At 39.3% G+C, this 26,303-nt stretch overlaps 1 protein-coding gene across 1 annotated transcript; it reads right to left on the reverse strand.

Moving 5' to 3' along the window:
* Positions 1-19,735: 19,735 nt before the first annotated feature.
* LOC139664328 (DNA polymerase III PolC-type-like) lies at positions 19,736-24,505 on the reverse strand. The gene is made up of 3 exons (XM_071543117.1): positions 24,439-24,505; positions 24,089-24,140; positions 19,736-21,482 (listed from the first exon to the last, which is right to left on the reverse strand). Exons 2-3 carry the CDS (start codon positions 24,138-24,140, stop codon positions 20,944-20,946), a joined length of 591 nt encoding a protein of 196 aa, XP_071399218.1. The 5' UTR covers positions 24,439-24,505; the 3' UTR covers positions 19,736-20,943.
* Positions 24,506-26,303: the final 1,798 nt, after the last annotated feature.

Raw genomic sequence — 26,303 nt, forward strand, 5'->3', positions numbered from 1 at the left:
CTTCAGAAGAGCGGAGATATTGTCGGCTTTGTCGGCTGAGTCCTCCACCATTCGGGGGAGGCCAGTGACAATTCATAAGGACACGTTTTGGGAGAGTTTTTATAGGGTGCTGTTTCAGTTGCCCTGTTCAGATGCCATCCTGGATTTAGACGAAATGGCGGATGACGTCACCAAGAGACTGTCTAATGTACAGTGGGCAAACATCACCACAAACTGGAGCCAAGTCAACGCTTGCTTGGAAGAAAAGGATATCATCAGTCTGCTGCGGTATGTCGGGGTCTCACTGCGTCAGAAATACCCCGTGGACAAGATGAAGAACCTCACGCAGGAGAAGGTGCCAAAGTTCCGCAGCAGGCTGATTAAATATGTGCTGAGAGGCATCAGCCTCCAGACAGCCAACAGACCAAGCTCAGCAGAAACCAGAGGGATCAAGATGAGCAGGATAAGTGTGGGCTGTGAGAACTGTAAGTATTACAGATGTGCTAATGAATGAACGAATGAATGGACTCTTAGTGTTGCTGTCGCGTGAAAACCTTGTACCTCCAAAATGTGAACTTTTCAGGTACAAAGAAAAACAACCTTGTGTTTAGCTTGAGGCTATGCATTTTAAAGGTTATCCAATGAGGGTTTCAAAAGCCCAAGGGTTGTAGAATCTTCTCAATCCATAGAGGACCATGTTGAACTTGACACATGAAAGTACCCAAAATTAGAGTTACAGGGTTTTCTCGTGACAACAGCCATAGATAATTAGATAAATGTATGGATGATAAAATACTGATCTGTCTCTATGTATTCATCAGGGAGCGAAGAGAAACCACTGAAGAAGAAGAAGAAGAAGAAGAAGAAGAAGAAGAAGAAGAAGAAGAAGAAGAAGAAGACGGGAATAAGAGGTTTCTGCAGCCAAGCGCTGAAAGCCGTAAGGCATTGCTTCTCCTGCCGCACCAAACCACAGGACGTGGAGGACGACATGGAGAAGACTAGTCCTAGCGATTTTTCCTCGCCAAGGAAGGCACAACAGCTGCTGTTCTCAGTTGGACGTTTAGAGTTCTACACTTTAAAAAGAAAAGGCGTGAGATATCTGTGTGTGTGCAATTGACATTTAAATGATTAATAAACAAATAAATCATTTGAATTGGCCATTTGACTGTCTGGTCATCTTTAAGGCTAAAGATAGGCCCAGGGTGGTAGGGTTACTACAGTGGTACAGTATCTTATTTAATTTGAGTTCAAGTTAAATGTATACACAAGCTAAATTTAAAAGAACAGTAAAACATATAGCTCATATCACAAATAATATGATATAATATTGTAACATAGTATAAAACAAGGGGAGAAAAAGAAATTTAGAAAAAACAGTAAAAACAGCTCATATCACATCAAATATGATATAATGTGCTTCATCTGCTTTAAATACTGTTGCTCCACTAAAGGTTAAAAAGAGGTCGACTGACAGAATCTCCCCATGGTTAAACATTAACAGTGTTAATAAGATTAAGAGAATCTGTCGAGCAGCCGAAAGAAAATGGAGGAAAACCCGGCTCACAGTTCACTGTAATATATACAAAGAAGCCATGACTGTCTATAACAAAGCAATACGTCTAGCAAGAAAAGATTACTTTTCCAAGATTATTACAGAGAATGCTGGAAACTCTAGAAAATTATTCTCCACTATTGACCAGCTACTCAACACTGCCCCCACTCGTCTGCAGTTCTCTGCATCAAATTGTGAAGAACTTGCATTGTTCTTCAATAACAAAATAACTTCAATTAGAACCAGCATTGCTGCTGATGTAAACACAGATGACCTCAGCAAACCCTGTAAAAAAGATGTAACCATGGGAAAATTCACTTGTATTACATTAACTGAGCTTTGCAAGACTGTCACCGAGTGTAACTCCTCCACCTCATGTATTGATCCTGTACCTACAGCATTTTTTAAGCGGGTGTTCGACAGTGTTTCAAGTCATGTCCTGAAGATCATAAATACATCCCTTCAAACAGGCATCTTCCCAGATGCCTTCAAAACAGCTGTTGTAAAACCCTTACTAAAGAAACCCAACCTAGATGGTCATGCACTGACCAACTACAGGCCGATATCCAACCTTCCATTCATTAGTAAGATACTTGAAAAGGTAGTTTCAGTGCAAATAAACTCCTTTCTTAAAGAAAATAATATCCTGGAGGAATTTCAATCAGGCTTTAGAACACACCACAGCACTGAGACTGCTCTTACTAAAATAATCAGCGACCTCAGACTAAACTCTAATGAAAATAAGGTCTCAATTCTTGTCCTCTTAGACCTAAGTGCAGCATTTGATACGATTGACCATGATATCTTAATCAATCGTCTTGAAAAGTTGGTTGGTCTTTCTGACTGTGTGTTAAACTGGTTCAAAACTTACATCAAAGGGAGAAAGTTTTACGTCAGTCTTGGAGATCATGTGTCTGAGAAACATGACATCTGCTTTGGGGTTGCACAAGGGAGCTGCCTTGGTCCATTATTATTCTCACTATACATACTGCCACTTGGTGACATCATTAGAGAGCACAATGTATGTTTCCATAGTTATGCGGATGACACGCAACTGTACATCTCTGCTGAACCAAATGATGCTGCAGCTATAAACTCCATTACTACATGTCTTTTGGCAATAAATAAATGGATGAGCAAAATTTTTTTAAAGTTAAATGAGGACAAAACTGAAATCCTACTAGTCGGCCCCAAAACAAAAAGGGAAATGCTGTTTAATAATCTGGGAACACTGACTCTGAGGTTACAAGTCTTGGTGTTATCCTAGATTCAGATCTAAGCTTCAAGTCCTACATTAACAAGGTGACAAAAACATCATTTTTCCACCTTAGAAACATAACTAAAGTACAACCATTTATAAATCAAAAAGATGCTGAAAAATTGATTCATGCCTTTATTTCAAGCCGACTCGATTACTGTAACGCACTTTTTACTGGTCTCCCGAAAAAAACCACTGAGAGACTTCAGCTTATTCAAAACTCTGCAGCTCAGCTATTAACCAGAACCAAGAGGAGAGAGCACATCAGTCCAGTTTTAGCTGCTCTACACTGGCTTCCTGTAACATTTAGAATTGATTTTAAGGTCCTCCTCCTTACATACAAAGCCCTTAATGGGCTAGGACCAAGCTACATTTCTAACTCCCTTGTTCACTACTTGCCTTCAAGAACACTGCGATCATCTGCTGCTGGTTTATTGGAGGTTCCCAGCAACAGCCAAAAGAAAATCGGGGATGCAGCCTTTGTCAATTACGCCCCAAAGCTCTGGAACACACTGCCTATAGATATCAGGGAAGCCAGCTCACTAAGTATTTTTAAAAGCTAAAAACTTATCTCTTCCCTTTAGCCTTTAACTAGCTACGACTTTCCTGATACAGGCCTTAAACTTTTTTTTATATTTATTTATTTTTTACACTTTGCTTTGCACTTATGCACTGCTGCACTTCTTTTAAAATGTTGTGTTTTACTTGATTTTAATTATTCTATGTACTCTATTTCTTAACTTTATTTTTATTATTATTCAGTGGGTTTTATTTTCCATATTATGCTCATTCTATGTCTATTTTCATGTATGTAATTTCTTTGTTGTAAAGCACTTTGAGCTGCATTTCTTGTATGAAAGGTGCTATACAAATAAAGTTTATTATTATTATTATTATTATTAATGTCACAGAAGATAGTATAAAACAAGGATAAAACGATACAAAAGAAATAAAACAGTACATAAGGAAGAAGAATGTTACATGATATATTGGATATTGGACCAGCTAGACTATATAGCAGCATTTCTAAGTTTGCTGCTACCCTATGATTTGAGCCAGTGGAGGGCAGATTGATTTACCCTAAAATAAAAAAAAATCCTTCATCCAGATTTTAACATAATCAACTCCATAACATGTATTTTCATTGGACGAGCTTAGTTCTCAAATAAAATTAAAACCTAATCCAGTGAGACTTCTCACCACAGCCAATATTTACAAAAATAGAAGGTAGTCTTATTCAAACTCAAACTGAAAAGTGACAAAGAAAAAAACTAAATCAACTAACTCAAGCCTATACTCTGCTTGCACACCACCTCGAACTCCACTCATCACCGATGGACCATAACACTGGCTAACTATGTTGTCAGCAGTGTTGGGCAAGTTACTGAAAATTAGTAATTAGTTACAGTTACTAGTTACTTCTCTCAAAAAGTAATTGAATTACTTTACCAATTACTGCATAATAAAAGTAATTAGTTACTAGGGAAAGTCACTTTTGCGTTACTATAAATGTCTGCTTCAATTATCTTATTAATGCACACAGCTATATCATTTTAATGTTGCTGTGGCACAGTGTGGGACAAGACAACTGTCAAATTTTATCTATCATTGTACCCATTATCACTATGATGAAAAGTAAGTAGTGGAACAATAAAACACAAAAGGTATGTTTTGATAGGCACATTTATTGTAGCCTCGACAGGCCTTCAAATCAAGCATTAGTACACTCTTTTGGCAGTGTAAAATTAAATAATTGTTTCTCAGACATTTGTCGTGTTGTTTTGCTAGGTGCTTCAGAAGATTAGAATCGCTAGTCTTTGATGTGGATAAAGTTTTCACACCTGCACATAGACTACAGCTCACCACTATATTTTTGTCCTTTATCTCAAGGAGGGACCGTATTTCCAGGACAGTAAGCTCGCGCCTGAACTGTCGGCCATTGTGTGGGCTAAGTTACCGGACCGGTAGTCTTTTGATTCACTTGCGCCACCGTAAGGTCGGATGATCATAAACGGATAATCCTCTGAAGTTGTACGCTATTTTCACGTAAAGTAAGGAGTAACAAGCCCATTTAAATTTCAGTAATTGTAAGTGCGTTATTTAATTTGAAAAAGTAATTAGTTACATTACTAGTTACCAACAAAAGTAATGGAGTTACTTTGTAACGCGTTATTCCCAACACTGGTTGTCAGCACTGTGGCCAGCATCAGAAAGATGTCTCAATATTTCAGTGGACATGTACTCAGCATCAAGTTGATGCAAGTCAATGAATCCAATCAGATGCTCCTCTGGCATGGAATTACATACAAACCGAATCATTATGGACAAATTCTCAACATTACACCTGTCCCTAGTCCCATCATTTTTCATGCAAAACCCTGCAGAGTCAGCGTTTGCATACCTTTTCCTGACCTCTCCAAGAACCATGTTTGCCAGTGTTTCAATTATCTCATTTTGAATATCCTTAGAGGTGTACTTGACATTTTTAGGTATACCCTTAGCAATATCAGCTAGCTTGTCGTCCTTCTCTAAGGTATATTCAAACAATTTCAAAAAAAGACCCGCAGCAATGTCATCAGCATCGGTGTCCCAGTGGTCACGCTTTAAGGTTTCTGTTGTTCCACGGATCCATAACTCGTTCACACACAGAAACTTAACTACACCACCAATGCTCTTGACATAATATTGGTTCTTTTCAAGCTCTGTTTTACCAGTCGATGGTTTCCCCTGTTGCCTCTCTGCATTTGTGCTCAGACCAGGTGGCTGCAGCCTATACATGACTGTGGCTGGATGCATGCTTCTGTAACCCCCTGTCTCGCTCGAGTGCTGCTTTCCAGTTGTTAAAACCACACGAGGTAAAAACAACATCCCTCTCACTGGCAGTGACATATTTCCAGAGTAGGGGTTTCTGGCACGACTTCACCTACTTCTAAGGTGCATGGAGAAGGGAAAAAGGTCTAAAAAGGTCAAAACTCCAGCAACACTTGTAATATATAGAACAACTTTATTGTTAGACCAACGCGTTTCGGCTTGTGGCCTTCATCAGGATCATCATGAAACACATTACAAACAACATATAAATAGGGCCAGTGACATATTTCCGACAGGGAAAACAGAAGCATGCATCCTGCAGAACAGAGTACTCCAGCCATGGTCGTGTGCGATACCAGGCAGGATTGAATGATCGTAATATAGCACCGAATGCACGCTTTGGGTAGCTGGCTAATATTGGCTGGGATGGTCGCTATTCAAGTCGCTAACCACGTGAGGTGGGGCTGAGGCAGCCAAGAGAGGGAACTGCTTTGGGGCAGTGCTTGTGGAGGGTACAGTACCTCTGATGTGCTAGCAGCAGTATCGCTAGAGGCAGAAGCAGCACTAGGCTTGCTTACAGGCTTAAAAAAACAATACATGCACACACACTATCACACGGTAAAGAAAAACCAAGAAAAAGCAACAGAAGATGCAGAATATATATATTACTTCACAACTTCAACAATATACTTTAATTTCCAACTTGAGAGAGAGATCACTGGCCACGGTCAGAGCTCAAATGAGCTGCAGCTGTGCTTCTCCTTTTATAGTGTCCTGCTTTAGGCTCCTCCCAACCTACATGACATGTCTCTAGGACTTAATTTTATAACTCCTGAACGGTAAGTGATACAGACTTGACCTTAATGTACAGTGTCTCATAATATTCAGGCAATATTCAGAGCAATAGTGACAGTACTGATGCAAAGAATGATGTGGCCCATGCTGCTGGTGGAAATGACTGTCAACCTTTTTCTCAGATGACCAGTGACTCTACATGCGTCATCACCTAGGTTGAGGCAAAGTGGCCTGGGTCTGTCCATGATGCACGCATCTTCAGGGAGTCCAGCTTGTGCTCCAAGTTTGAGCAAGGTAGCCAAAAGCTAAGCCCTGTATTGGAAAACATTAGCCCTTATTTGCTAATTCCTACTTTGCCCTCATGATCTAACAGTATATAATTCCCAATCCTGGCTTAGCAGGGGTACATGTAGTTCCATATAGGAGGTCTTGACCACTATACCATCCTGGGACACTTTAGTAGCATTAATTAAAAACTTAAAAACTTTTTTGACATTGGTCTAACTCACACTGAACTCTTGGATTTTGACAGCATCCACCTCCCTCTGCTCCTTCAGTTTGTGCTTCATCTCTGTAAAGGTCTCTTTCTCCTTCTGCCACTCTGCCTTGTCACTGAGCAAAGACACAAGAGTGCTTAGTGACTGTGTTCAGATGTTCTGGCTATTGTTTCGAGTTTTGCACTTAACTAGGTTATACACTTGGCATAACCTGTGTGAAAACTTCTGGCAGGCCCTGGTTGGTGGCTGGTGTTCTTTATAGAGGACTCCCTGTTGGTGGCAAATGACAGCAATCTTCCCTTTGTATTCCTCCAGCGCTGCAACCTGTTGCTTGCTTGTTTAATTTACATATAAGACATTTAGCTGACTCTTTTATCCAATCATGACTTACAATGTTTGGCCCCAAAAAGAAAAAGACAAAAGACAAAAATGAAAGAAGAGCTATCAATTGCACTGCTTCAGGTATGACAAAAGGTGTAATCGTGATAGACTGAGAAATGGGATCACTACATTTTTTTCAATAATCTGACCCAATAATCTGACCTAGCCTTTCTCGGAAATACTTGTTTTCATCCAGGAGGTCATTGATCCTCATCTCTAGCTGGTTGATCTCTTTGGTCATGACCTCTGCCTCAAGATCTCTCACTATTTGACTTTTACACTCCTTGATCTCAGCGATGGCTGCTTTCAGGTCATCCTTGCCCTGCTGCACAGCAACAGAGCTACGGTTACTAGTCCATCGCAAAGTGACTCTTTCTTCATATTGTAAATTTTCTTGTGAGTCAACTAAAAGCCTTTTTGGGGACATCAAGATGTGATTAGACATGGCATGAAAACAACTGCTTGGTTTGTAGACCCAGAAAGCACATTGATCACACCACAGTCGCATAGTCATTTCACTGTCTCTTTTTAAAGTCAAGATGGACAGGAAAAAAACACAACCGCAAAAGGGAAATTAGGTCTTAATTCGATTTGGCTAAAAAAACAAAACAACTTTGATGTAAGCCAAAAGTAAATAACAAATGGGGAAAGAGATAAACTATGGATGAGGCATTCAAAGATGGCGGCCCATTCATTCCAATGAAAGTTGCTCACCCAGCGCACACGCCGAAAAAGTTTCTAGGACTCTTACTTCCATGGCCAACAGCACCTGCGCAGTAGCGTTTTCATTTATTCAATCACAGAACATTTGCTTTATTTGTATAAATCTTACATCCAATATGAAGCAATTCAGTCTGGATAAAGTTGAGCTAAGCTAACGTTGGTAATAACGGTTAGCATAACAAGACAGAGTCAGCTAACACATCCATGGGTAACGTCAGACAAGTTACCTCAGTTAAAGATAGAAATGTTTGTTAGATCATAGACTAAACTTTGCATTTGTGATTTATGCTCCACTCGTGTTGCTCCACTTGTGTTGAACATTGTCTTGTGTTTCTCACAGGGAGCCAAGTTGCCACACATCGCTAGCCAGGTCCATGTCAAGGGTTTACTCACGCTTAACCAGGTGAGATTTATTTAATTTTGAACTTAATTTAGAGCGTTTTCGATGTGAGATGGTTCACATCGGTCACAGATAGTAATGTTAATGACTTGGTAGCACCTTTTTCACCTCCAGTGGAACCAGTGCTTCACAAATTAAGTACTTTTCACCCTATACTGTCATCATCATCATGATGTATGCTAACTGTTTTCTGTAAGACACTGAGCCGCAGTTACTTACTGCAGTTTCTTCTGTTACAGAAACTCCTGCTCTTCAAGAACCACTGACACTTCTCTGGAAAATGCTCCCAAAGAAATTTACTAATTTATGATGTGTTCTGGCCTTTTCACTAGTGTTTTTCTTAGATCAGATTTCTTAACCCCTTGCTTTTACTGAATCTTACCTTGTACTGACATATTACAGCTGCCCTCTGTGGACCGGGGCTGTCTAAATATCCACCTGTTATAAACTAGTGTTCCAGTTCAAATATGATTCTGTTTTGTTTTTTTTCTCTTGTAATGCTTGATACTCCTGAGAATGTTTCACCCATATAAAATGGAACATGTAGAATGGAACGTATTTTGAAATAAATGTTCACTTTACATATAACAGCTTGTAACACTTTTCTCCATCTTACCTTGGTTATTACATTTTACCAGCATTATGTTTTTCTAGTCACAAATATCAATATTATGTTACTAACAGTGTTTTTATTTATACAAGTCTTACAGAATATACACTGATATATTTTTTGAATGTCTCTTCCTTGTGAGTAATTTCTGACAATATTGACTAAAGTCAGACATCTAGACCACATAGTCCAAGTTAACCAACACGCTGTTGCCTCAATGTAGAGATAGTATTACTTGTAGCCATTATTATTCTGCTGCATGTATTGATTTAATCCATGGGACTGAACTACACCAAAGGTGGGTCACCTCACAACATTTAGTCATGACATAAATATTAGTACTCTGATCAAACACAGTCCTATATAAACAGTGTATGAAGATAGGTTTGCATTACCCAACTTAGATCCAAGGTTTGCTAGTGAAAAAAAAATCTGTTTATCATTGGGAATATTCTAGGTTTGTTTGGTGTCACACCAAGGTTTACTTGAGTTTACAAATGTTATGCTATCTAGACGCAAAATTTCTATAAGCTTGATCTCCCTATGCAGTGCCCAGAAACAAACCTGGTTGGAAGAAGACTCAATTCCATTTACATAATAGACATTATCAGTAACTCAAGCAGGTTAACTCAGATTGGACATCTAAATATAAATTTACAGACAGTAAAAGAAATTAGAATTAGAAAAGAAATTAGAACCATCAAAGCCCAAATATATTAATAATTTTAATTGGAAAAAGAAAAGTACATAGGCATAGTCTGTAAACGCAGAATTTTGAGATGTAAATAAATATACAGTAGTAAGCAGGTGCATAGAACGGCATATGCTACAAGTAGCTGGTTAACGCAATGTTAAAACATTTGCTAGCTTATAAGCGACCTATTTCATTGAGAGAAACAAAAACAAAATAGAAACCATCCGTTATTGTTCTGAAGTCTTGCCTGTTAAACCTAAGTGTCGGCGGACTTGTAGGTTGAGTTTAATGTGATCTAGTTTGATCACATGCAGCTAAAAGCCTCCGCTAACAACCAGCTAACTGTATAGCTTGTCAACAGTGGAAGTAGAAGCGGTGAATGCGCACGGAGCGTTCCCGTGGCCTAGAGGCGCGTTCACGGAGCTCCAGAAAATACAGCTTTATACGGCTCTTGGTGGAGTCATTGGGTGGAGTCAAAAAGACTCCATTTTGACTTTGTGCGATACCCAGAAAAATTTTCCCGGAGTTTTACGTTTCTTTTCCCATGTATCTCTATGGGAAAAAGTATTTTTGGGCCCCATGGCGTCATGTGACTTGCAATACCGAGCTTGGCCACTATGCCAAAATCGGCGCACAGCCCAGAGCTGTTCCTGGGGGCTTGGTTGTGCGGGGATGTGGGCGTGTTTATTTGTGCTTTAGAACGTAACCGCTGTGAAACAATCAGAAAATAACGTTTTATTTCTCTGATTCACCGGCTTTCTCACTACCACTGCTCCCTCTCTTCATTCACTCTCTAGCTCGCTCAACCACTGCTGCTCTCTCTCTCTCAATTCAATTCAATAGGCTTTATTGGCATGACATTTGACATGTGTTGCCAAAGCACAATTACGATTATGAAAGACAATGTTAAGGAATGAAATTAACAAAGAATAATGTGAATAGCAATATTAGTTAATAGAGTAAAATAGATAATGAAATGAAAAAAAATCAGTATATAAGTAATATGGGGGATATAAGGGATAATAATAATATAAGGGATAATAATACGAACGATTTTTCCCTTGACACTTAGTGAAATTTTAAAAATTCTAAATCTACCAGGGTTACGGATACGTAACTTTTAACGGAGACACTTTCTCATAACTCCCAAACCGTGAGTGGTACAGCCACCAAATTTGGTGTGTGTGATCGTCTCTTCCAACTGCCTATGTGTGCCAAGTTTGGCGCCACTAGTGTCTTCCTTTGATATAGCTGCCATGGACTCCCATTCAAAAAAGTTTCGAAAATTTCATAAAGTGTCAACATTTTTATATCTCCGGAACGGAAGGTCAAGGGCATCATGCAAGCCAAAATTCTGGGGGGGCACAATTAGAGCGGGGGGCAAATAATTACACAATTTTCTGCAATTTGACATATTCAAAGACTTTTGGGGGATTATTTTAAAACTTCACTAAATCAGTTTTTGTAGCTCAGTAATCTCCCACTTTATATTAGGGTAAATACTGTATATTTATTTAGAGATTTTCATGTCAATTGTTTGTGCTGTTATGGTTATTGAAAATGACACTCCTTCACTCACTTCTACACTAGCTTCTACACTGCTGCCCCTTTTCTTGAAAAAGAGCTAAATCTTGTCTGCTTCACCCAAAAATTTTAAATTCACATAAAAAGACTATATCCACAATGCAAATTAATATAAAGAACATAAATGATAAAGCCACAGATGAAAGGAACCTGCCAACATGGCAATAGCTGTATTTGCAAACACAAAATAGCCTATCACTATAAATCTCACCTAAGATAACCTACCTCTTGCATCAACCTCCTGACTGAGGACAGGGCTGGGGCTTTCTGTCATTTTTTTTTTAAAGATTTTACTCTGCATCTTGACCTGGAGATATCAAGTGGAATTCAGTGTTTTGCTAACTATAACCTGTGATAGTGGTGGTAAAAACTATCAGCTCACTGCCATAAGATTCACACAGCTCTCCTTTACCAATATTAACTAGGATGCTATGCTATCACAAGTCACGACTAGCTAGCGAGCCAGAAGGCTAAACAACCGGATTGAGGGTTGGCTACTAGTATAGCCAACTATCTTGCTATGCAAACTATGCCTATATTTCTCAAATGCAATTAAGTGTGTATAACTAATTGCATTTCATTTTCACACGTTTGAAAAAGGGATTGATGCTCTACTAACCACTTCAGCAACACACCGTTAAGCTGTAGCCTACGGGCGTTTTTTAAAAATCGGACTCTGGTTCGTTTTCCCCATTGGTGCGATTCGTTTGGGCAGGTGTGAACACAGTAATCGCATAAACAACTGCACCGAGAACCTTTAGAGGAGGTGGTCTCGGTCCGGTCCCAAACGAACTCTGGAGCAGTTTGTTTGTGGTGGGAACGTGATCCGACCTCGATCCGACCCAACTACCAGGTGAACTCAATTTACTCTGCAAGTTTGAGCTAAACGGCTCCTGTAGCCAGGTAGAGCAGGTATAGCCAGTATAGCATTTTCAAGACGTTTCCTCGAAGTGCATTCGGCATTCTGCTGGTACAGTTTTGCCTGGTATGTTGCCAAGATAATTACAACAGTTATGAGCAAATGCCAACTCTGCCGTTGCTGCATGTTGCATAGCAATGTGCACTAGTCCAGAACACGGGATCTTCTTCCTGTATTTACTTTCTTGCTCCCGCCCCGACACATCTGACCAATAAGTGGAGTGAACGTTCCCACAAGGTTTGTACTGATGCATTTTGGTTTGCTTGGATTTTTCTCCGTGTGAAAAGAAACCGAACCAAGGGGAAATAGCTCCAATTCGGACCAGAGCAAATGAACTATAGGTGTGAAAACGCCCTACATCTCCTCCATTGATGAGCAACAGAGTGCTGTGTGCGTGCGTACCTGCTGTTGCGAACCGATTTCATCCTGCAACTTTTGGAAGAAACCAATACCATAGGGAATGGGGGTGTGTTACATGTTTCACTCATAATATAAAATTATCATAATGACATTATAAAAAATAATAGTAATGAAATAAAATAAAAATATAAAAAATCCAGATATCAAAAATCTGGTGGGGCACGTGCCTGGGCATGACACGTCCAGGAGTTGGTTTCAAGTTGCTATCACTTACTGTTTCAGAGTTATGAATTTTAACCTATTTTTGGAACGGATCGTAATTTTCGTAATATCGTAATATATATATATATGTATATGTGTGTGTGTGTGTGTATATATGTGTATAGATATATATATAGATATATATATATATGTATATATGTATATACATATATATATATATCTATCTATATATATATATATCGATACATTGAAGTTTGAGTATAGGGTATAGAGTATAAGACTACCTTCTAGTTTTGTAAATCTTGGCTGTGGTGAGAATGAAATGAAAATAAATTATGGAGTTGATAATGTTAAAACATATGGATGAAGGTATTTTTTTATTTTAGGGTAAGTCAATCCTCCACTGACTCAAATCATAGGGTAGCAGCAAACTTAGAAATGCTGCTAAATAGTCTAGCTGGTCCACTATCCAATATATCATGTAACATTCTTCTTCCTTATAGGGTTGTCACGATACCAATATTTTACCCTGCGATACTATACCAGCCAAAGTATCACGATACTGGGTAGTATCGCAATACCGCGGAGAAATCTATTTTTTGTACAATCACAGGTATTAGGGAATTAGTGGGAGCTTACAGGAGCTTATCCTTTTACTTTGTTATTGTCATCTATAGTGGTTATTTGCATAAAAACACACATTTCAAATGATTAGGAAATAAATTATTGTATTTTTATTTAAATATTTGCTTTGATTAAAAAAAATTCTTGGCATTAGTAGTTTTATATTATAAGCTGCTTAGAACTAGTGTTAGGAAGTTAAACAGGTCATAATTCCCTCTTTAATATCTATTATTTTATATTGCTGTGAAAACATCAACAAATTTCTCCTTCAAACAACTGTATTTATTCAAGTTTCTCGCCAAAAACTAAATTTTACAAGATTACATTTGAACACATCCTGATAACGTTATAATTTACCTTCGCCCAATACTCATTTTTACTGAATAGAGCTTGAACACATCATAATGTAACTCAATGCAACCTAACGATAACAAGGAGCCGACAGCAGCTCAGTGAGGGTCAGCGACTAACGTTACGGTAACCCGACATACAACATTAACGCTAGCAAGCATTTCCTTACAGCTGATGACAGGCACTCTGTTAGCTAGCTAACATTAGCTAGCAACAGCACACGCTTTAAGAAGTTTATTCATTCATTTTTAATGGCAAAAAAACTGCTAGCTAACCTCATTAGCTCTTTGCAATGCCCACATTAGCTCTTTGCAATGTGTTTTGGCACAGTTGGCACTGGTATAGTGTGCAACCCTACTTCCTTATGTACTGTTTTATTTCTTTTATATCGTTTCATCCTTGTTTTATACTATCTTATGTGACATTATATCATATTCGATGTGATATGAGCTGTTTTTACTGTTTTTTCTAAATTTATTTTTCTCCCCTTGTTTTATACTATCTGTTATAATAGCCTTAAAGATGACCAGACAGTCAAATGGCCAATTCAAATGATTTATTTGTTTATTAATCGTTTAAATGTCAATTGCACACAGACAGATGTCTCAGTCTTTTCTTTTTAAAGTGTAGAACTCTAAACGTCCAACTGAGAACAGCAGCCGCTGTTGTGCCTTCCTTGGCGAGGAAAAATCGCTAGGACTAGTCTTCTCCATGTCGTCCTCCACATCCTGTGGTTTGGTGCGGCAGGAGAAGCAACGCCTTACGGCTTTCAGCGCTCGGCTGCAGAAACCTCTTATTCCCGTCTTCTTCTTCTTCTTCTTGTTCAGTGGTTTCTCTTCTCTCCCTGATGAATACATAGAGACAGATCAGTATTTTATCATCCATACATTTATCTAATTATCAATGGCTGTTGTCACAAGAAAACCCTGTAACTCTAATTTTGGGTATTTTCATGTATCAAGTTCAACATGGTCCTCTATGGATTGAGAAGATTCTACAACCCTTGGGCTTTTGAAACCCTCATTGGATAACCTTTAAAATGCATAGCCTCAAGCTAAACACAAGGTTGTTTTTCTTTGTACCTGAAAAGTTCACATTTTGGAGGTACAAGGTTTTCACGCGACAGCAACACTAAGAGTCCATTCACAGTATGATGTCATTCACACTGTTGTCACTTTAAAATGCTTCATTACAACACAAGTTAATATGAATATGAATTAGCACATCTGTAATACTTACAGTTCTCACAGCCCACACTTATCCTGCTCATCTTGATCCCTCTGGTTTCTGCTGAGCTTGGTCTGTTGGCTGTCTGGAGGCTGATGCCTCTCAGCACATATTTAATCAGCCTGCTGCGGAACTTTGGCACCTTCTCCTGCGTGAGGTTCTTCATCTTGTCCACGGGGTATTTCTGACGCAGTGAGACCCCGACATACCGCAGCAGACTGACGATATCCTTTTCTTCCAAGCAAGCGTTGACTTGGCTCCAGTCTGTGGTGATGTCTGCCCACTGTACATTAGACAGTCTCTTGGTGACGTCATCCACCATTTCCTCTAAATCCAGGATGGCATCTGAACGGGGCAACTGAAACAGCACCCTATAAAAAATCTCCCAAAACGTGTCCTTATGAATTATCACTGGCCTCCCCCGAATGGTGGAGGACTCAGCCGACAAAGCATACAATATCTCCGCTCTTCTGAAGTCGGAGACAGATGAAGAGGAAGAGAGGGAGTCCACAGAGGAAGCTGGACACTCAGCCAGGAGCCTCTCCACCTCCATGGACACGGCAGCCCTGATGGCAGAGGTGATCTCTTTCTTGCCAAGGGGCAGGTTAACTCTGAGTTCCTTGTACACTGAGCTGAGGATCCGCCTCTTGGTGGTCTTGGTGAAGAACACACAGAGCTCCCTTGTGCGGTCCATGGCTGCTTCTGTGTCAGACTCTCCAGAGACATCTTCCATTACGCACACCGACACTATTGCAGCATCAATGAGAGAAAACGGCTCCCACGAGCCGCTGTTCTCAGGTGTGTTGCCCAACTCCGTTTCGATGTCCTTGAATAACTCCATGACGAGGTCCGTCACCACATTATAGATGCAGCTCGGGTTGGACATCTCCTTCATTGACTCGCGTGCCTCAAATTCAGCATCATTCATCTCTGCCTTGTTACTCAGAAATACACTAGTATTGTCACTCTGAGATGAACAAGATGATGTGTGATTTGAGGCGCTGTCAGCAAAATCATCCCCTTCAAGATCAGGAGGGGAGGCAAAGAAAATGTCATCATTGCCAGGGCTTCCTGATTCAGGGGATGCGGATTCCTGCCGATTGGACGGCGAGGAGGTGGATGGGGCAAAATCATCCTCTTCAAGATAAGGAGGGAAGGCAAAGAGAATGTCATCATTGCCAATACTTCCTGATTCAGGGGATGTGGATTCCACGACAATGTAGTGTGACTGCTGTTTGGATGGCGAGGAGATGGATGGGGCAAAATCATCCTCTTTAAGATCAGGAGGGAAGGCAAAGAAAATGTCATCATAGACAGGGCTTCCTGATTCCGGGTATGCAGTTTCCACGACAATGCGGCGTGGCTGCCGATTGGACGGCGAGGAGGTGGATGGGGCAGCGATGATGTCTTTCTGCTGCCACTCCTGGATCATGGAAACAGGAAAGATGCAAAGAAGAAAGGAGAGGTTAATTGGAGTATTGCCAATAGCTAGGTTACTCTGCATATAAATGTCACTGACTATGTTTGAAATACTCTGGTTAGGGTCTTATTCAGGTTAAGCTGTTTACATGAACCTTTGATACTCTGTGACTGGGTATCCCTGCTGTCATAAATATACCAATTAACAGAATATTACTGTCTACCTGGGGAGCCCCACCCACAGTTAAATCTAAAGTCTGCCAGCAAAAAATTGATGACTAGTAACTCTAGTTACTGGTAAAAAACAAATTAGCTACTAGTACTGCAGGGAGAGTGTGTGCACATGTACACACACAAGCATGCACAGACAAGTGCACATGCACGCACACACACACAGAGCACTGCTTTTTTGCACTGAAAATGTGCATAATCCATCTTAAAAAAATATAAATATCTATCTCCCCCTATTATCACAGATACATGACATTTTAACATGGAAGATCCTCCCAATTTTTTTTAGGCAGGATATAATTGAAATGAATATCCTATCCAGACCTATTTATTTAAAAAGCAGGAGGTTTGGGATTGCCAAATATTACTATATTACTGGGCAACCCAGCCAAGAGCAATTGGACAGTGGTTAGTACAATCTCAGAATGCTTGGGTAAAATTGGAAAAATCAAGAGGTGACCCCACACCAATTAAATCATATTCTCTATTTTGGAGTTAAAAAAATATTACAAACAATCCTATTATTCTTAACTCCCTGGAAATATGGGAAGTATCACATCAATTTGTGAAAGGGGCTTCCCCACTATCACCTTTTGTTCATATTTGAAGGTACACATCTTTGCCCAAAGGTATTATCGAAGTCCAATACATTTTTAATAAAGGTCTGTTACTTTCATTTAATAAATTGCAGACAAAGTATAATATCTCTCACTATGATTCCACTTACAAGTAAGGCATTTGATCCAAACTAAGCAACAGGGTTTTGATAAACCAAAGCCCTCAGTAATTAATCTGATACTAAGAAATACTCTGGGATACAGCTGATTCTTTCAGTTCTAATTTGAGATATAAAACATGACAATTTAAAATTTTACACAGAGTTTAGGCTACTTTACACCAGCAAGACTACACAAATGCACCCAAAGATGTCTTATGTCGGAGATGCAAGAAACAAAAGGCTTGATTTTACATATGCTCTGGCCTTGTTCAGAACTAAAAAAATGTTGGGACTCAGTATTAATGTAACAGTAGGCTACTAAACTTTACTGACTGCTGTTGACTGCTCATTTATCTACAGACCCATGTGAACTTTGTGCTTTTCCTTTGCAAAAATCAATAATATACTGTATATATATATATACGCTACTGTACATAAAAAGTACTATGTAGGTCTAGTTAATGAAAAGTAATAGAAAAACGGACGAAATAGGCTACTCACCACCTCCGTTGACTCCTCCACTGCAATCATAGACAACTGTTGAATAGTACTGTATGCTCCTGTGTAACTGGCTCCTTAGGTCACTAGGCTTGTCTTCTCAATGTCCAAAGTGACACAGAGCCATTCCTGTCAGTTCTGGGGTTTAAATAGTCTACACACAGCGGTACGTCATATTGACCCCATTATGACGTCAGAGCGCTTTGACGACCTGGGAGACGCGGCCCAGGCAGGCAGCCAGCTTCACAGTAAAAATAGCATTTTATCTTATAGCTTCATGAATTTTACTAGAAACAAGAGACAAGTTTCTTGAGACAAGAAAAAGGCAGATAAAGCTGGCCAACCCGAAAGCCGCTTTGCATTGGAAACGGTCCGAACTACTGGCAGATATTTTAAATTTGTTTTAACTTAATAGATTAAATGAATATATTAAGATGGATTTTTTTTTTTGCAGTGTAATGTTATTTTTTGCAGGTTATACGGTGAGTGTGCAAGAATCCATAACTATATAATAATATTAATTTAATATTAATTATATAAATAGCCTATTAGGCCCGACTATGATAGCTAGTGCCGATGTTGTCGCATTTTGACTTCGATCAAACTATTGAAAGTATTTTCACACGTGATTGGCCGCATGGCAGAACCACAGTCTGTTGAGGGGGTCCAGCTCTGAGAGGTAAGTAGAAAAAAACCGTGGCTCCTAAATCCTGAGCCCATGGAGTCTAATGGAGGCCCCCACGTTCACGTTGCTTAAAATTCACAGGAATAAGATGAGAGAGGAGACGTTCCTTACGCATTACCAACATTATCACAACATTATTTAACCTGTAGTTAATCTTAGTCATGCTGGTTATTGCCTATAGGGAATAAGTGGAGAGGAGAGACGAGTGTGGTGTAAAAGCTCATTCCAAGAAATTCCGTGCAGTTAATTCACTATGACTGAAGAAATTAATATGCTTTAATTTTGTAAATGTTTGTGTAAATGTATTGCTTACTTTTGACAGTGTGTCTATAATATGTAACGTGTGCAGGTAATGAAGATAACAGCACTATGGTTGCTAAAAGAGCAATTTGAAGCTAAAAAATAAGAACTCCTCAAGGTACTGAGAAATAAAGGGAGGGAGTTATTTGGCTTTAACAGAACACCAATTCAGATCAGCAGTGACAGGTCTATAGTGTTGTTGAAAGCTGGTATGCGTATCTTCAATAGAGACAGCATGAGCATATGAAGCCTATTGGCAATGTACAGCTTCAGTATTCTGCTGAATTCCACACAACTGGAAGAAACCGAGGGAGTAGTGTGTGTGTACATGCATTGTACTTGGTAACAAAAGTAATACTAATGGAAGCTGTACTTGCCAGACTGAAGTCCAAAACACAGACGCTATCAAAGGTAGAACTGGATGATGAAGTGGATGTACAACAATTTGCTATGCATGACATTGACATTTTTGCCTCAGCTGATGTAGTCGAGAGTAAATCCCCATTTAAAGACAACTTTGAACAAATAAGGGCAAAAGCCAATTGACTGCCATGATTTTTCTTAAACAGCTTGGGTCTAAATGTTACAGGTCTGCAGGAGTGTTTTGGCATATATAACTTGTGCAGTTACAATGAAAGGTGACCTGTGTAGTGTTTCATCTGTGTAGCCTATATATCGCCTAGTACAAAAATGCCAAATCTCTGTTTAAATGTAGAAGGGAACTTTCAACTAAATGATTACAACAATTCTTATCATGGGAAAACATTGTAGGCTACAGATTGTATAGTAGTGTAGCCGAGCGTTATTGCGCCTGTCCTTCTGCAGGTTATAAAATAAAAACACGGAGGCTCCGTCATCTGAACAAGACACCTGTCAACACTTTATTCCTTCCCAGAGTCAATTACAGTCCACACACACACTCACCACTTCCGTTCTTACCCTACGATATGGACCAAAAATCATATCTCTGTATTTTTAGGCTGAATGGCGATACACGATATATATCTTGGTATTTTCTACAAAGTGGGCTAAATGTTCAGTTGTAAGTCAAAGCCACAGGTGAGATGTCACAAGCACTTTTATTAAAACAAGACTGTGATCAAAATAAATATATGATATGGACAAAATCAAATATCACAATATTTTTGACCAAATATCTTGAAATCGATATTGCGACAATATTGTAGGGATGACTATTGGTGCTTTCACAAAATATTTACATAATGAGATTTTTGATAAATAATCATCAGTAATGTGGATATAATGACTAAGTGGGTAAAGGCAAATAATAGAACAGCTAGAACAGTCTGGTAAGTTCAGAAAATGACATCACTTTACTGTAATGCAGCCTTTAAAACCAGGAAAAGACAACACTTATGCCATATCACGATATTACGATATCCAAAATCTTAGACGATATCTAGTCTCATATCACGATATTGATATCATATCGATATATTGCAGCCCTAATTATTATGATTATTATTATTACTATTGTTATTATTATAATATTAATATTATTTACAAAGTCAATTACTCCATCATCCTACAGGAAAAAAATGTGTCTACTCAGTCAGTGTCACTTTTAATTATTTAGAAGAAAAAAATCGACCCATTATTTGAGTGTGTTTTGTGTAATTTCCCCCTACACATCAGTGTGCCATTCAAAGATGTGTATGTGTATTCACAGTATGCCATCGTGAAGATATTTAGAGGTTAAAGTACCATGTTATGTTCCTTGTTCATTGTGTATTAATGACATCTAGTGGACATTTGAAGACCCTACACAGACTAGTTAGTGTGTGTGCAATAAGTTAACATTATCCGGTGAAAATCTAAAGATTTCTGGGCTGGGCTAAGCCACCAGTGTTTCAAGATCCTAACAATGCCTCTGGCCAACCATCTGAACATACATTAATTGAACAAAAGTGCAATAAAAAGGTTCATTTCTTTGTGTACATGTTTAACTGTTGGTTTTACATGTTTATAAATATTGAACTCAATAAAAAACTAAAGTGAAAAAAAAAAAAAGGTTCATTTCTATATGCATTTTGGTCAGATTTTTTCTCTCTCTTTGAAAATCTGTCATTCGCCCTTTTAAAGAGCTAGACACGGGGCAGCTGGAAGGTGCACCTGAACAGTTCCCATCTTTCAGGATCCCACTTCTTGTACAGCTCCTGCAGGGTTTTAGCGTCCTCCAAAGCATTATGGGCATCGTAGGATTTTTTCAGGAAGTACCGGACCAGATACTCCTGAGAATACCTGGCCAGGCCGGGAGCGTAGAGCTGCTTGCTGAGCAGGAAGGTGTCCAGAAATGTAGACACCACCTCCTGGAAATCCTGCGTGAGGGAACACTCTTGTAGCACTCTGGCGAGTATGGGCCCGTCGAAACGCTTGGCATTGTGGGCCGCCAGCAGCAGGGGGCGGCGGAAGGAGCGAAGGAAGGAGATGAAGGAGGAGAGAGCCTGGCGGAGGGGGACGGTGTCCACAGGCCGGCCGTGGAGCAGCAGGGCGTCGCCGCGGACGGTGAAGCCTGTGACACGGGTGGCATCGTCGGTGATGGGGCAGCGAGGGAAGGCGTAGGCGTTAAAGGACCGCTCTCCACTGATGGCCGACAGCTGGACGATGTCACACACCGCGGTGTCTGAGAGGGCAGAGGAGAGAGAAAAATACAATATTAAAAACCAAAGCGGTCAAAACATCTTTGGCACTAAGCGCTCAATGCTTAGTGCACTGCCCAGAGATCACCTGTCAATCAAACAGTGTGGGCGGGACTGTGACGTCTTTTCCCTTGGGTTTTCTGTTGATGCAGTTTGAGTTTCTCTTTTCTTTGTCTGTTCAGCCATGGTGGCTATCGCTGCTCATGCTAACTACCCAGTTCTTCTTCTGTTTAATCCAAACAAACCAGAAAAATAAAAAGCATCATCATTTTTTGAATGACCCATACCTGTGTTTAGAGCGGCAAATGTTAATGCTTTTCAAAGGTTTAACCGCTATTGTTATATCAATCAGCAATAGTAAAACAGACTAGACATAGATTCATTTCTATGAAAATGTTGCAGATTGTTTAACAAATAGTGCCCAAATAAAATATATTCCAGGTGAATTATTGGATATAACGTCCCTGTTCTGCCACCAGGGGGCAGTATTACCTATAGGTTAAGGTAGAAGACGGCCTTAGGTCCAAAAAGCGATTGTCCACCAAAAAGTGATTGCCGTCCGCGGGAGCGCGCGCAGCCTGTTAAAGCTGTATCGCCCAGTTTATATAGGCCTACGTCTACAGCTGCTTTTATCTGGATCAAACAGTCATAACGTGCAAATACACATAAAGTTTATGTCCGTGGTAATAGCATTATTTTACCTGCTCTGTGCCCTAGATTATAACCAGTTCAGTCCTTTTTACCAGTTTAAATATCTTTAAAGTGGAAATAGGCCAATACAACCAGTAACATGCCGTTTTCCACTTGCCAAAAAGTGATTGCAGCCCCTACCTTGTGACTGAAAGGTTGGTTCTGCCTCAAAATGACTTGGTTTCAGTCACGAGGATTATATTGTAAGGATTATGGCCCCCCACAGTCCCTTTTACCTGTTGAAATACCTTTAAAAGGGCCAATACAACCAGTAACATGCTGTTTTCCATTTGCCAAAAAGTGATTGCAGCCCCTACCTTGTGACCTTGAAAGGTTGGTTCTGCCTCAAAATGACTTGGTTTCAGTCATGAGGGTTATAATGTAAAGATTAAGAGGAGGCAAGAGGCCCCGCACATGCAGAAAGAAAGAATTTATCTGCCAAGCATGCACCACCCCACTACTACTGTGTAAATGCAGATATACTGGTATATTGTATATAGTTGTATATAGTTTTTATGATCGTGTTGACAAAAATATCCAGAAATTGTGGCTACAAAGTGAAGCAGAAATGCAGTTTAAAATGGAAGCAATAGAAGAATATTATAAAACCTGCAAAATATAACCAAAAAAAAAAAAGGTTATTTCAAAGCGATTGGCGGCAAGACAGTACCAGCGTAAGGCTGAACTTTTTTTTTCAAGTCATTTTGAGGCAGAAATTTAGATACACTTGTATATTGTATATAGTTTTTATGATCGTGTTGTTCTGACTGTTCTGACTCTGTGTTTATTAAAATATCCTATGTTGAACGTATGAAAAATATGTCTGCAGGATACATGACGCAAGACAACAATACTTCAAAATATGTAGGCTACCTGTAGGAGATATACTGTGCATATGTCCACTGAAACAAGGCAGAGGACACATAGCGTGTTATTATCTTTATGGTTATGAGGTAAGGAAGTTGGTTTGATGGCTGAAAATATTCATTAACAAGGTATTTTTGATCAAGTCATTTTAAGGCAGAACCAACCTTTCAGTCACAAGGTAGGGGCTGCAATCACTTTTTGGCAAGTGGAAAACGGCATGTTACTGGTTGTATTGGCCTATTTCCACTTTAAAGATATTTAAACTGGTAAAAAGGACTGAACTGGTTATAATCTAGGGCACAGAGCAGGTAAAATAATGCAGAGTCATAAGGATAATTGCAAAAGAGATCATTTCTTTATTTTATATATAACCCATCCATAAATCATGTTTATTATAGTCTAGTTCCCAAATATAGGCCTAACAAGGATATTAGACATACCAAACACATATAAACATCGGAAACAATAGGCTACTATAGTATTGCCTATAATCATGTAAATGTCATGCCCGATTACGCTATAAACTGCAAACACTTCTTTGGCCACAATTGTGACTATTCGGTTACAAGAGACGTAAAAGTTTTACAAAGACATACCTTTGCTATTACCACGGACATAAACTTTTGTGTATTTGCACGTTATGACTGTTTGATCCAGATAAAAGCAGCTGTAGACGTATATAAACTGGGCGATACAGCTTTAACAGGCTGCGCGCGCTCCCGCGGACGGCAATCACTTTTTGGCGGACAATCGCTTTTTGGCACGACAGTTGTGTTTTGTTTGGAAGCTTTGGCAAAGTAAAAAAGGATCTTCTTGTGCCAATACAGCTTCTTGAATTGAAATGAAGACAAATGTAATGATTTTCCATTCACACAAGTCCTGCCAAATGTGTCATGGGAATCAATACAGTCAGCAAATAAACGAAACAAACACAACACAGGCCTCAGATACTTGGCTGTTTAAACTAACTCTACTAATGACTAACCATGTTCCTGACAGACAGACAGACAGACAGACAGATATATTACATTACCTAATCCAGTCGTCTCCAGGTCAAAGAAAACAATGGTGTGTTGATCAGACATCTGTAGGATTTAAGGACAGAGACATTTGTGTCCAGTCTTGTCAGAGGAATTTGACTTGATCCACCTATTATCATGTCTAACATGTCTTTGCAAATCTACATGAGAGAATCCATATTCATCATGATCATTAAAACAACAGGCAACATTGATCATTTCTGAAACCATGTATTGCGTTATTCTAGAGGAAAACTAAAAAAAACTTTAAAAAAAAATACAGTTATTTTGTATGATGGAAATTGTAGTTCTCAGCTTTATCTGAGAAAATACAAAAGTCTCTGTGAAAGATAGATAAGCTTACCGTGGACTGTGTGATGGCGGCGTCACTTGGGTGGTGTGAGAGGTTTCATGTGAAGTCAAAAGGTCTATATGAGCCGCTGAGTCTAAAGAGATTAATGACAGGATCAGTTTGTGGCATCAGGGCGGGCCGGGCCGGGCTGCAGGTGAATCACAGCCACGCCTCAAAACTTCTACACACTTTGCTTTCACTTCAGAGGAACAGAAACTAGCGTGACAGACGAATGGCGGGTTTTTTTTTTTTTTCGTTTTTTTTTTAAATGATTCACCACGCTTCCCTGTTATGTTCGGCTGGCTGTCCGTCAACCTGGCAACCGGTAAACAAAAGATATTTTCAGTGAAAGGTGGAATATTCCCCGCGGTTCGTTCAGTTTCCTTTTCCCCTCCGGTGACTGATGGGAAGGGAGGGCTTTAGTTTTGTTTACGCTGCTGTAGCATGGGAAGCTCGTATCCTATTCTGCATAGGGCATCACCACAAAGTTAAATTCATTCCAAAGAAATAAGTAGCCTACCTTTTTAAGTTAATCAAAAACTATAAACTATAGTACTATAGCCTATATAATATCATATAGGAATATTATTGTGATACCATAGGAGATTAAAAAATATATATAAACATAAGTGACACAGACACACTCCAAGGAATATTATAGTGATACCATAGGAGATAAAAAATAAATATATATATGTATAACACCATAAAGTGCCCTACCCAGATAGCATGCAGATGGGCTTTGAGTGGCCCACATATTAAAATGTGAATATGGCCCAAATGTCCCAAAACAGATCTGGGCCACATATATAATACCTTAAAAGAGCCAGACTACATTTGGGCCACCTCTGGCTGATATTCAGTATGTGTTTCTCTTTGTACTTGATTATATTCAAGTGTACCTGATGTGAATGATGATTTGATTGATCTGATTTTAGTCATCAATAAAAATGGCAAAACGAGAATTTTTATTTTGTCTTAAATTTTACGCTAGATGTAGTTGACTATTCTTGTTTAGGCCTACTACAACCATTATTATTAGCCTATTATACCCTAATTATTATATTAGGGTAATGGGTTATGGTAATAGTTCCTATAAACTCACTATAGAGACACATTATAAATCCCTATAGGAATTATTTTTCTAAGGGCTTGAGTCTAGTCTAAATTTGTATTCACGTCAAATACACTGTGTGGCATTTACCACCAGCACTTTTTTGATAGGAGCAAATGAAAATATTCTCCGTACCTGTGCTTGATAATCAATCAATTTACAAATTAGTTATTAGGAAAAAGGGGTAAAATGTTAACTGTTTTTTAGGGCAGCCACAAAAAGTTGCTTTGCATTCCAAAAACACATGTAACTTACTTTTCTTTAAAACTTTTCCGGACATTGAACTGTTAGCCGTGGGACTCCGGCCATATTATTTGCCCAGGGAAATGTCACATGTCATTGTGGTGGCTGTTTACACCCCCCCCCCCCCCCCGCCAACCCGACGTCAGCGTGTAACGTCATTCATACCGCCATAGCTCGAGTCCAGACTCAACACCCGAGTGCCCTCATAACAATCTCGGGTGACTTCAACCATGTCACCATGGCAACAACCCTGCCCAACTTCACCCAGTATGTGAGCTGTCCAACCAGAGAGGAGAGGACGCTGGACTTTTGTTGCTAACGTGAAGGATGCATACAGCTCTCTCACTTTTTTTTATTTAAGTTAACACAATTAGAGGATGTAGAAGAATGACTACTGTGATCATAGTTTCTCTGTTATCTCTTTACCTACAGTACAGATAGTCATGGAATTCTGAACTAAATCATATCTAATAATAAAAATATTCTCAGATTTGGGACAAAATCTCATCAAATGGGGGTC

Source organism: Centroberyx affinis, unplaced genomic scaffold (genome assembly GCF_046629955.1).
Source record: "Centroberyx affinis isolate AG114_WGS23_722 - 3 ecotype Tasmania unplaced genomic scaffold, CSIRO-AGI_Caff_v1 ptg004226l_1, whole genome shotgun sequence".
Lineage (NCBI taxonomy): Eukaryota > Metazoa > Chordata > Actinopteri > Beryciformes > Berycidae > Centroberyx > Centroberyx affinis.